The 12,551-nt window shown below is 61.8% G+C and overlaps 1 protein-coding gene across 1 annotated transcript; it reads left to right on the forward strand.

Moving 5' to 3' along the window:
* Window positions 1-11,191, forward strand: LOC102439418 (protein sidekick-2-like; the record flags this gene model as incomplete). The annotated part of the gene is made up of 12 exons (XM_023749197.1): window positions 1-144; window positions 1,671-1,908; window positions 2,649-2,764; window positions 3,438-3,627; window positions 5,116-5,214; window positions 6,210-6,404; window positions 6,937-7,138; window positions 7,968-8,071; window positions 8,504-8,574; window positions 9,380-9,515; window positions 10,898-10,954; window positions 11,001-11,191. Coding segments are annotated over exons 1-12 (1,743 nt in total), but the record flags the coding sequence as incomplete, so codon positions are not given.
* Window positions 11,192-12,551: the final 1,360 nt, after the last annotated feature.

Raw genomic sequence — 12,551 nt, forward strand, 5'->3', positions numbered from 1 at the left:
ATGCGCCAGGTGAACATCGTGGGCACCAGCCCTCCCAGCCAGCCTTCTAGAAAGATCCAGACCCTCCAGGCGCCCCCCGACATGGCCCCGGCCAACGTGACCCTGCGCACGGCCAGTGAGACCAGCCTGTGGCTCCGCTGGACGGTGAGGCTCCCCAAGGGCAGCGGGCAGGACGTCTCCTCCATCCTTATCACCTGCCATTGCCTCCAAGGGGCCACAGCAAAGGGGGTGTCCCCCAAAGTACCTACAGCTCCCTTTTCTCTCTCCCACCTCCAGCCTGGAAGGGTGCCTGATCAGCCATCATAGCAAGTGTATTGAGCATTGCCCTGTGCCAAGCATTTTTGCATTTTTAATTCCATTTAATCCTCCCAGAAATCCCGCAAAGGACACATTATCAGTCCAATTTGCAGTTAAAAAAAAAAACAGAGGCTCAGAGAGGTTAGGAGTTCACCCACAGCCACACAGCTCCCAGGGGTGGGTCTGGGATTCAGATGTCAGGTAAGGGCTGCTTCTGAGTTTGAGGGGGAGGGTTCGGCTCTCAGGCTGTCCCCACAGATCAGGGTTACCCCTACCCCAGGTGACCCTGCAGGAGGAAACCATGCTAACGTGCTGAGGGCATTCCCTCCCGCCAGGAACTGTTCTGGATGCTTTATTCAAAGTCCGGCTTTGAGCCCTGTCCGCAGCCTGGTAGGGGAGTCTGGTCCCCAAAACTCAGAGCCCTCAGGACCTTCCAAGGGCTCAAAAGCTGGAGCTGTGGTTCTGTTTGAGCTCATGTCCCGGCAGGGAAGGGACATGCGCACACGGCCGCCCCCAATGGCTGTACAATGGTCTCTGGTCTGTTCCACTGGGTGTGCAGGAGCGGGCCTGGCAGGAGGGAAGATGTGGGGAGTGAGGCCGGGGAATGGGAGAAGGTGGCTTAGGTTGTGGGGAGCCCGTGGGAATGCAGAAGGGGGGGTGAGGGCTGAAGGCTCCCCAGCTCATCTCTGCCAGCCTCAGAGGGGAATTTGAAGGGTGGCCCTGGGCGGACACCTGCTTCTGATCCCCGGCTACCCCAACGTGCATACACCTCTACTGCGTGTCAGCATTGCCCGAGTTTATCCAAACGACCTGGAGCCAGAGACCACAGTCCCACCAGCCAGGGCGTAGGCCCAGGAAAGGAATACATCTCTCCCCTTCACTGAGACGCAAACGAGAAGAAAGGGACTGAAATACAGCAGGAGAGACCGAGGGTTGCTGGGCAGAAGGACTTCCTAACAGTGACTGGTGCCCGTCCACACGCGGGATGCGGTCTCCAGGGCAGGCATGAGCTAGGCCAGGCCTGTTGTAGGCAATAAGTAAGTGCACGTGGGCAGCCTGGGTGAGGGAGCCAAGTGGTAGAGACAGCCAGGGCCAACGGGGCCTTGCTCATCTGTGTGTGGGGCAGACAGCCTTGGTGGGCCTGCCTCCCGGGTCTGCCTCCCTTAGCACAATGAAGAATGGGTGCTGCCTCTCCTTGGAGCCTGGCGCGGAGAGATAGGGAGACGGGGGCCGTCAGAAGCGCAGTTTCACCATCTCAGGGCGGTGGGTGGAGTAATCCTGGAGCTCCCTGGAAGAGGAGGCACAGGCAGTGCTTTGTACCCAGGGTGGGCCTGGCCTCACAGCTGTCCTGCCCCACCCCTGCTCTCCTGCAGCCCCTCCCGGAGATGGAATACAACGGGAACCCCGAGTCGGTGGGCTACAAGATTAAATACAGCCGGGCAGATGGCCACGGCAGGGTGCTGAGCCACGTGGTCCTGGACCGTGTGGAGCGGGAGTACACCATCGAGGACCTGGAGGAGTGGACGGAGTACCGCGTCCAGGTCCAGGCCTTCAACGCCATCGGGAACGGGCCCTGGAGCCAGGTGGTGATGGGCAGGACGCGGGAGTCAGGTACCGCCCCCTCGAGCCAGCCACCCCGTGGCTTCCTAGGGTCTGTGGCCGGGACACCCCCACCTTTGTCTCTCTGCCCTCAGGTCTGCCCAAGGGCACAAACCTGGAGCAGTGGTTCTATTTGTGTTCACGTCCCAGCAGAGCCCTGCATATCTCCTGTCTCTTGGCTATTCCCGCTGCTCACGCTGTGCCCACTGTCCCCCACTCTGTGCCCTCACCTTGAACTCTGGCACCAGGGTGCCTGAAAGAGCCTTAGGGGGTGGAGTGGGGTCTGGGGAAAAAAATGGGGCACAGACCCCAAATAGAATAGGGGTTGGCTTATATCCCAGAACATTCCAGAAACACAACCAGCAGCTCACAGGGGCCTGGCAGGGGGTCACTCAGAGAATCTGAGCCCCCAGCCTGCAGGCCACCTTGTTTGTCCACGTGTGGTTTCCTCCCTGTGGCTTTGTCCTGGCACCTTGGAAATGACAGGTCCCTCCCACCCCGGCCCCTGCCCGCCCTCCCTGCTGTGCTGGAAGGAAATGCAGGCTCATCCCACCGTTAGCCTGAGCAGAGGAGGGGCAGCTGACCTGAAGAAACAGCATCTGTGACGGGCCACAGCCAGAAGGAATCATGGAGGGAAATTCTCTCCTTGGGGACTGAGCCCCGTTTTCTCCCCGGGCCCCACTCCCCTCCTGTCCACCGTAGGGTCCTGTTTAGGTCCTGACGCCATCCTCCTCGCCCCCTTTCTCCCTCAGTCCCGTCCTCGGGCCCCACCAACGTGTCTGCGCTGGCCACCACCTCCAGCAGCATGCTGGTGCGCTGGAGCCCGGTCCCCGAGGCCGAGCGCAACGGGCTCCTGCTGGGCTACAAGGTGAGTCCCGCTCCGGGGTCGGGAGGAGGCCGAGGCTCTCACCCGGCTTCCCCATCCACGGTGCCCTGCCCCCTGGGGCTCAGTCTCTGCCTCCAGAGTGGGCACAAGGGATCTGTCTGGCTTCTCATCCACCGGTCGCCATGGCAACCAGAGTCCTCCCTTAGGGGTTGGGCGGGGGGGCGGTTTCCAGGGAAGGCATGGGGTCCTTGGGGCTGCTCTGCCTCCCCCAGGAGGCCACACTGGGAGCCCCAAGCCTCACTCTCAGCTCCGATGGGCGCAGCGTCAGTTTCTATCACCTTCTAGAATCCCTCCCCAAAGCCGTACCTACCTGCCTAGTCCAGCCCTGGCCTAGAAGTCGGGAGATGTGCCTTCAGGTCCCGGCTCTGCCACTACTGGCTGTGTGACCTTGAGCAAGTCACACGCCCTCTCTGGGCCTGTTTTCCTACCTGGGTGCTCTCTAAGGAAACTCCCAGCTCCCTGGCTGAGTGCGTCTTTGGGTCCCTGCCCCCCCCCCCCCAGTTCCCCACGCTTCCCTGAGGCCAAGTCACTGCAAGGAGCCCAAGTCTACCTGCTCCATCCGCCCCTCGGCCCGTGGGCAGGGGACTTAGGAGACGGGCTGGCAGGGCAGAGGCAGGCCGCGGCGAGGTCCTCACCCGGCGCTGGGCTCCGGCAGGTGCTGTACAGGGAGAAGGACTCGGACCCCCAGCCCCGGGTCTGGCTGGTGGAAGGGAACGCGTCCCTCAGCGTCCAGCTCACGGGCCTGGGCAAGTACGTGCTCTACGAGGTCCAGGTGCTGGCCTTCACGCGCATCGGGGACGGCAGCCCCAGCCGCCCCCCGGTCCTGGAGCGGACGCTGGATGACGGTGAGTGCCGTCCCTGCCCCGCCCCGCCCCTCTGGGTCACCCTCTGTTCCTGGGAGAAGCCGGTCGCTGGGGGTCACCACCCCCTGGGGGGGAGGCTGATTACAGAGTGCGCCTCTGTAAGGACGGAAGGACCACACAGGGGCAGTTTGACATCTGATCTCTCTCTCTCTCTCTCTCTCTCTCTCTCTCTCTCTCTCTCTCTCTCTCTGGGACAAATGTCCAGAATAGACACTTTGCACCTGTTTTGACGTCCCGTTCACCTGGGGCAGGTTCGCCTTTGAGTTGAGGTCTGTGGGAGGGAAGGGCTTGATTTTCCCTGGGCACAAGCCCCCTGGTCCTGTGTGCACAAGAGAGATGCCAACGGGGCTGCGGGCATTCGTCCCTGCGGCAAAGGCGGACGGTCAGGTCCTCTGCCCGCTCCCTCTCCCCACACACGTACTCACAGACCACCCCCCACAGACATCTGTGGGGTCCAGACAGCAATGCAAGAGGAAACCCAAACACCCTATGTCCATAGAGTCTGAAGTTATAAATCAAGCTAATGAGCTGTTAAATTGAATACGTCCTGTCCTCCTACCTTGACAAATATATCCTCATATGACCTGGGAGGCCAAGTTCAAGTTTAGAAACCTCAGACTTCTGGGCGTACTGAGGCATCACATGAGGAGTGCCACCACCACCCGCCCCTCCCCCAGGGCTTCTCCTTCCTCTCCTCCAGTCCATGCCATTCCGTCCCCCACCCGCACGCACCAAAGAGCCACCCCTCCCTCCAGAGGTGCACGTCTGCAGGGGTGGGCCTGGGAGGCAGGCCTGTGCAGACCCTGGGAGCAGGCTTGGGCCTGTCTGGGCAGAGGATTCCAGGTCTAGAAAGAGGAGTGGTGTGGGCTCAGGGTGGCCATGTCCCCTTCCGCCTTCCCCCAGCCACTTCACCCCATGGGGGCAGGAAGTCAGAGTGGCACCTTCTAAAGCACAAACCTGCCTGACCAGCGTGGCTCAGCATTGACCTAGGAACCAGGAGACCACAGCTCGATTCCCGATCAGGGCTCATGCCCGGATTGCTGGCTTGATCCCTAGTAGGGGGCGTGCAGGAGGCAGCCGATGGATGATTCTCATAATTGATGTTTCTCTCTCTCTCCCTCTCCCTTCCTCTCTGAAATCAATAAAAATATATATTTAAAATAATAATAATAAAGCACAGACCTCCTTGCCCAGCGCTGAGGGCATGGACCTAATGTGTGCACATGTGCACAGACCAAGCTAAAGGTCCCTCCTCGTTCCTGCCAGTCATGCCCATGTTGAGGGCAGAGACCTCCGATAGCATCTTCGTGTGCGGACACTGTGTTAGGACACGGTGCCGGCACAGAGCAGCGCCCCATGGATTTTGTTCAGCTGCGTGCCCCCCACCACGCTGCTCTGCCAGAGCTGACCTGGCTCAGGGCTGGGGAGCAGCTTCGCTCACTGTCACCTGCTTCTTCTTTGTCCCCCCAGTCCCGGGACCACCCATGGGCATCCTCTTCCCAGAGGTGAGGACCACGTCGGTGCGGCTGATCTGGCAGCCCCCCGCTGCCCCCAACGGCATCATTCTCGGTAAGCCTTTCCCCTTCCCGTGCCCCGGCCACAGGAAGGAGGAGGCATAAGGTGTAAAGGAGGCACATCCGGTGTTGGCGGGAGGAAAACCAGCCAGGAGGTGCCCCCATCTCATCCCCTCAAGAACAGGTCTGGATCATGTTTCTCCCACCAGAAAGCTCAGTCTGTAAAATTAGCAGCTGGAGCCCTGACCGGTTTGGCTCAGTGGATAGAGCGTCGGCCTGTGGACTCAAGGGTCCCGGGTTCGAGTCCGGTTAAGGGCATGTACCTGGGTTGCGGGCACATCCCCAGTGGGGGGCGTGCAGGAGGCAGCTGATCGATGTTTCTAACTCTATCCCTCTCCCTTCCTCTCTGTAAAAAATCAATAAAATATATTTTTAAAAAAAGATTAGCAGCTGGAGGGCAAGGTCAAGGTCGGGGCTCACCGGTTAACTTTGTTCCCCCAAGAGTCCCAGGTCCCCAGTGTAGGGGCCACCTGGAAAACCTCAGCCGCTGTTCCCATGTATGACCAGGTGGGGGCGCCCTGGCTGGCTCAGCAAAGCCATGCTCACAGGAGCTAACCCCCGCCCCCAGCGGGGTCGGGGGCGTGCAGATCAGATGCATCAGGGCCTCAGAAGGCAGACTGGAGACGGGGAAAGGCAGGTGCACTGGACTTGGAGTGACCTGGTTTGGAATTGCAGCTCAGTCACTTCCTAGCAGGTGGCCTGGCCTCTCTGAGCCTCCCTTGCCTCACCTGAGGCTGTTAAGTGGGTCACAGACACTGTGGACAGTGCCCCTGTCCATGCCCCTCCCCTGCTGGCACACTCCCCACAGGCAGCTGAGGACACAAGAGTGACCAAGAGGGCTTCCTGCAGACGGACCACAGCCAAGGTGGTCCCCTGCAGACGTTGGGGTGGCCGAGGAAGGAATGACCCTTTCTTGGGGATCTGGGGGACCGCGTGTCCTGCTTTTTAGCTCAGCCCATGTCCTTCCTCTCCCTTCCCCCCCCCCCCCAGCTTACCAGATCACACACCGGCTCAACGCCACCACCGCCAACACGGCCTCCGTGGAAGTGCTGGCACCCAGCGCCCGCCAGTACACGGCCACCGGCCTCAAGCCCGAGTCGGTCTACCTGTTCCGCATCACCGCCCAGACCCGCAAGGGCTGGGGCGAGGCCGCCGAGGCCCTGGTGGTGACCACCGAGAAGAGAGGTGACTGCCCATGGGGCTGGGGAGGCCTGAAGGGCAGCTGAAGGCCCCGCCCCCACCCACCCAGGTGTTCAGACCCTCTCCCCATGGACGGCTGGGCTCAGCTGGCCAGGGTCACCTTGCGCTGGCCTGGGATGGAAAGTGGGCTCACGTGCCTGACTGCCTAAGAGAGCTCGGGACCCCCAAGGCCTGGCCCCTGTTGGTCCCACGTAACAGACCTTCTTTCTGAGCCTTGATGTTCCCATCTGTGCAATGGATCAGCACCCCTGCCCCGAGCAGAGATGGCGAGGCAAGGCCGTCAGGGATGACTCTGAATAGCTCTCTCAGAATCCAGGGCTGGGCTGGGAGTTCCCCTGAAAGGGGCCTGCTCCGCCCCAGCTGCCACCGGCCAGGAGCCACACAGGTGCTGGCTGTCGGGTGGGGCAGGGGGGCAGGCCTGAGCCCAGAGCACCTCCTTTCCCCACTTGAGAAGTTGCTCCTCCGCCCCCCCCCCACCCCCGCCCGCCGGCTCACCGGCTTCTCCGGCCCCCCGCAGACCGCCCGCAGCCGCCCAGCAAGCCCGTGGTGCGGCAGGAGGACGTGAAGGCGCGCAGCGTGTTGCTGTCCTGGGAGCCGGGCAGCGACGGGCTGTCCCCCGTGCGCTACTACTCCGTCCAGACCCGCGAGCTGCCCAGCGGCAGGTGGGCGCTGCACTCGGCCTCCGTGAGCCACAACGCCTCGGCCTGCGTGGTGGACAGGTGAGTCTCCCCCATCTCCGCCCCACGCCTCCAGCCTGGACCGCCGTGCAGTGCCCCGAGGGGGGCTCTCTCTGCCCCCCAGACCTCTCTCCAGCACGCTCAGCCCCGCAGCTCTGGCCTAACCGCCCTCCTCTCTCTGGGGCCTGTTACAGCGGCCTCTTCATTATCCATTTCCGGAGCCTAGAAGCCCCGCAGCGAGGTGCGCTCCATCCTTCATTAGCGGTTTCTCCCAGCCAGGCAGCTCCTCCAGCCTCATCTTTAATAGGGAGCTTCACTCCACTCCGCGACTCTGGCTTCAATAGCATTCCTAGTGGGTCGTATTTTTTACGCTCCAGTTGTCGTGACCGGGAGTTTTGAGCGATACTTTCCTCCCAGTAAATCAAAAAGGAAGCCGTTTGCCTGGAGAGGAAGTGAGGCTGATAGAGATGAAGTGTGGTTAACTCTTGAGAGCCGCGGCCCTTCCTAAATTCACTGAATTCGGGAAAGGGGTGGCAGTTCCTGGAGGGGGATCTGCTGTGTTCCTCCTTCGAGGCAAGAAATATGCAGATGGTCCCTCCTGGGGACCATCCCCCCTGAGGACCATCCCCCTGGGGACCTATGGCTTATAATGGAGCTAAAGGTGTGGCCGCACCCCAAGCTGGCATGGTCTAGGGATCAGCCTGGGAGCTCAGGGCCTGGCCCCTGTTTGTCCCATGTAACAGACCTTCTTTCTGAGCCTCAGTGTTCCCATCTGTGCAATGGATCCACAACCCTGCCCCTTGCCCCGTGCAGAGATGACGAGGCAAGGCAATTAGGGAACCTCCATTCACTGAGCCCGGTTCCCCTACAGGCTCAAGCCCTTCACGTCCTACAAGTTCCGAGTGAAGGCGACCAATGACATCGGGGACAGTGAGTTCAGCGAGGAGTCGGAACCGCTGACCACCCTGCAGGCCGGTCAGTGCCCCCACCCTTGGGTGTCTTTCTCTTGGTCCACTGGGTACCTCCTGAGCACTAGGTGACCTCTTTGGGGGGGGAGGGGCCTGCTGGGCCAGAGGGGGCCTTGGCCTTGGGCTCAGCACCCACAGCCAGCCTGGCTCCTAGTGCATTTCTTCTCTGATAGCTCTCAAGCTGGTGGCCAACCCCGGAAAACCAGTGAATGGGAGTGGGGGGGCCTCAGGGGCAGGGGCAGAGGCCTGTGGCTTTCTGAACAGAGAGGAGGGGGCACTGTGGTCAAGGTCCCCGCCTCTCTCTCCCTTCACCCTGGCCCTCTGCTCTGCAGAAGTTGGGGTGGTGGGTGACCTGAGGCGGAGCTGCCCACAGTTCAATGTCCTCCCAGGGGGCCTCAGTCCCAGCCCCCAAAGCTCACCTGTCTGCCTCTCTCCCCAGCCCCCGACGAAGCGCCCACCATCGTCTCGGTGACACCCCACACCACCACCTCCGTGCTGATCCGATGGCAGGTGAGGCCCAGCAGCAGGGAGGGGCCGGGCACCAACCTCAGCCCACCTGCAGCCCCCCTGAAGGGAAAGTCCTTAAAGAGAAAACCGGGTGGGACCCCCAAGCCCTCCCCCAGCCCAAGGCTACATCCCTCAAATGACCTAAATGGGGCCACGGTGGTGAAGGGGCTGGGAGGTGCCAGCAGCCGCTAGGGATGCAATTAAGGATCAAATAAAGGGCTGAGTGGTTTCAGCAGGATTTTTAAGAGAGGTGTCATAAAAAGTAGCTTTCCCCGTCTCCTGAAGCTTGTTCTGCTCAGCTGTGGACGAGAGCAGAAAGCAAAGGAGACACGATCGAGGTTCGGGGAGGGAGGGGAGAAGGGAGGGTGGGGGTACATCTGCCCTTGTTCTGGGCTATCAGGAAACTCCAGGCAGAGGGACCAGCAGGCTGAGGGTGGCTAGTGACCATGTCAGGCAGCTCCTAGGCAAGGTCCAGCTCTATGAGAAGATCCAGATCAGGCTGGGCCCCAGTGATGCTGTGTGGCCGTGGGCAAGTTCCTTAACCTCTCTGAGCCTTGCCTTTCTGCTCCGTTAGGTGGGATGGCACGGTGATTCCTGCCCTTCCTTGCCTCGTAGGGCCTGCTGCGAGGAAGAAATAGCCGTGTTGGAAATGCCTTGTGAATTAAAAAGGCTCAGTGTCATTTTGACTCCTTTTCCTGGTTGAGACTCAGTCTCTGCTCTGAGGCGGGGCAGGGAGGGAGGATTAGAGTGGAGGAGGGTGAGCTGCATGGTCCCGGCCCCTCTCCATTCCCCACTCCCTTCCCTGCAGCCACCAGCCGAGGACAAGATCAATGGCATCCTCCTGGGCTTCCGGATCCGGTACCGCGAGCTGCTGTACGAGGGTCTGAGGGGCTTCACGCTTCGTGGCATCAACAACCCGGGGGCCAGGTGGACAGAGCTGACCTGTGAGTGACACTGCGGGACTGGGGGGGGGGGCAGGGGGGTGCAGGCTCGCCTGCCTAAAGCTCTCAGCTTCCTGGAATCTCTCTAACCCGAAACCCTGCCATCCACCCCCATGTGTGCCTCTCACCCCTGTGCCCTTCGGTCACTGAGCGAGTCTTTATTGAGTACCTTCTCTGTGCCCTGGACACCGTGGACAAAGCAGACAGGGTCCCTGCCCTCTCAGAGCTCCAAGGCTGGGGAGGACGTAGCCCCCGAGAGCCTAGGCCGGTGTGGGAAAAGGCTGCCCAGGGGGACGGACACTGATGGAGGATTCCATGGCAACCAGTCCAATGGGACAGGGAGAGCCCAGCATGTGCAAAGGGCCTGAGGTGGGGGAGGAGGACCAAAAGCCCAGCCTGGTCACCGCCCAAGGGTAGCAGCCCGGCCCCCTCCGGGTCCAGGGAGGTCACTGTTCTGCTCTGGGCTCCTCAGAACCCAGCCTGCCTCTAGGGAAGGGGGACTCCCAGGGAGAGTCACGAGGGAATGACCTGTTGCATTTGGGGGCGAGGAGGGTTGCGTTGGTGGCATGCTGGCTGGCCATGGGGTCCAGAGGCAGGGCGGCCAGTAGGAGGCTAATGCAGGAGCATGGGCAGGAGCGTGCGGTTGGGGCCAGGGTGGCCGGCTCAGGATGGGACTGAGGGCCGGTATCGGAGATGACATGCCATGGGCTCCATGGCGGACTCAGGTCGGGGACAGGGACAGGAACAGGTGGGAGAGGGAGGAGTCCAGAGGATTTGGGTGCCCAGGTGGGAGGTGGGACCATTCACCAAAACAGAGGCTAGCAGGAGGGGCAGAGCCGTTTAAGATCCTCTCCGCTGTGAATTTTCCCCCCGTAATTCCCCTGAGCCTTTCCGGCCTTGTCTCCGAGCGAGGATTCGCAGACAACGCAGTGATGGACCGCGCAGCTCAGGCGCCTTAATAGAAAACCTCGGAAGTAGCAGATCCGGGGCCTGCGTTGTTTGTTTATTTTGCTGGTGGTTTTTCTATTGCCTGTGATTCATAGTCATGTTTCCTGGTAGGAAATAGTTCCTGGTTCCTTTGAGGAAATTAACAACCACTGCTTGATGGTGGTTTGCAGGAGCGGAGGCCAGGGAATGAGCTGGGGCAAGAGGGTTCCCCCAGCATGTCCCCAGGGATGCTGGGCCCAGGGGGCTCAGGGTACCCCGTGACCTCAGACCAGCGCACACTGGGGCAGGGAAGCACTGGCGCCTAGCTCAGCCTCAGGAACCCCTCCCCTCTCTCTGTCCTGCCCCCCGCATTGGGGTCTTCGTGGAGGGGCGTGTGTACTAACCTCCGCTGTCTGCTGTCTCCCTCCGGCCCCTCCCTCCGCCTCCCCAACCGGTAGCCTTGTTCTCCATGCGGAACCTGAGCCGGCCCAGCCTCACGCAGTACGAGCTGGACAGTAAGTCTTGCATGGCGGCTCCGTCTGGGGCCCACGCCCTCCGCAGGGATGGGGAGCGGGGCCTCTGAGGACGCCTGGCCGCAGGCGAGTGGCGCGCCCACCTCGGGCTACTGCAAGAACGGGACCCCCCTTCGCACGTGCGAGTTTCCCACAACACACGGAGACGCAGGGCCCCCAGGGAAGCTGTCCTCCAGGCCTCTGTCCGTGGGGTGCGGCACGGAAAAGCAGCCAGCTCTGGTCTGTGTGCTGGGCTGGGGGACGGTGGGGCCATCATGGGAGCTATTGGCTCGGCTGGTTGGCCACACAGGTGTCCATGTCACCGCCGCCCCAGCTGGCCCAGCAAAGGCACCTGCAGCTGGGCTCTGTCTTCTGGCCCAGACCCAGCCGTGGAGGGAGCAGGGCCCCCCCCTTCCCTCCAGGGACCAGGAAACCTTGCTGCCTGCGCAGGGCCCGCCCTTGTCCTGTTTCTCAAGTCCCAGCTGTGGTTCCCCGAAGTCCCGGGGCCTTGGACAAGGGACCCCCACTCTGTAGGACTGAACTGTCCCTCTCCTTCCTTCCTCAACCGGTGGCTGCACAGCCTGCTCCCCACTCTCACTCCAGAAGGGAGAATGTGCACCCAGAAAGGGAGATGGGGAGTCAGCCGCACCCCCGGCAGGGGCAGCATCCCCAACCAGGATGTCAGAGCCCATTTGCTGCTTCTCTCCCAGCCACTGTCCAGGCATCTCACCCAGGTGCCCCAAACCCGGGGAAAACGCAGGGTTTCTTAGCCCAGAGTTCACGTCCAATAAGCCCCTTCCCTTAGGGCTGAGCCCCCTGTCAGGAGCTGGTGCTGGAAACTTTTAGCATCTGCCATGTGGAGCAGGAGTGACCCATGACCCGGTGTGGCCAGGACAGGCAAGGGAGTGACCTGTGACCCAGGACAGGCAGGGGAGTGACTATGACCCAGGACAGGCAGGGGAGTGACCTGTGACCCAGGACAGTCAGGGGAGTGACCTGTGACCCAGGACAGGCAGGGGAGTGACCTGTGACCCAGGACAGGCAGGGGAGTGGCCTGTGACTCAGGACAGGCAGGGGAGTGACCTGTGACCCAGGACAGGCAGGGGAGGACCTGTGACCCAGGACAGGCAGGGGAGGACCTGTGACCCAGGACAGGCAGGGGAGTGACCTGTGACCCAGGACAGTCAGGGGAGTGACCTGTGACCCAGGACAGGCAGGGGAGTGATCTGTGACCCAGGACAGGCAGGGGAGTGACTTTGACCCAGGACAGGCAGGGGAGTGACCTGTGACCCAGGACAGGCAGGGGAGTGACTTTGACCCAGGACAGGCAGGGGAGTGGCCTGTGACCCAGGACAGTCAGGGGAGTGACCTGTCACCCAGGACAGGCAGGGAAGGACCTGTCACCCAGGACAGGCAGGGGGAGGACCTTTGACCCCGGACAGGCAGGGGGAGGGCCTTTTGACCCCGGGACAGGCAGGGGGAGAGACCTTTTGACCCAAGACAGGCAGGGGGAGGGACCTTTGACCCCCGACAGGCAGGGGGGGGACCTGTGCCCCAGGACAGCCAGGGGAGGGACCTTTTACCCCGACAGGCGGGGGAG

This window comes from Myotis lucifugus, unplaced genomic scaffold (assembly GCF_000147115.1).
Source record: "Myotis lucifugus unplaced genomic scaffold, Myoluc2.0 scaffold_3614, whole genome shotgun sequence".
In the NCBI taxonomy this organism is placed as follows: domain Eukaryota; kingdom Metazoa; phylum Chordata; class Mammalia; order Chiroptera; family Vespertilionidae; genus Myotis; species Myotis lucifugus.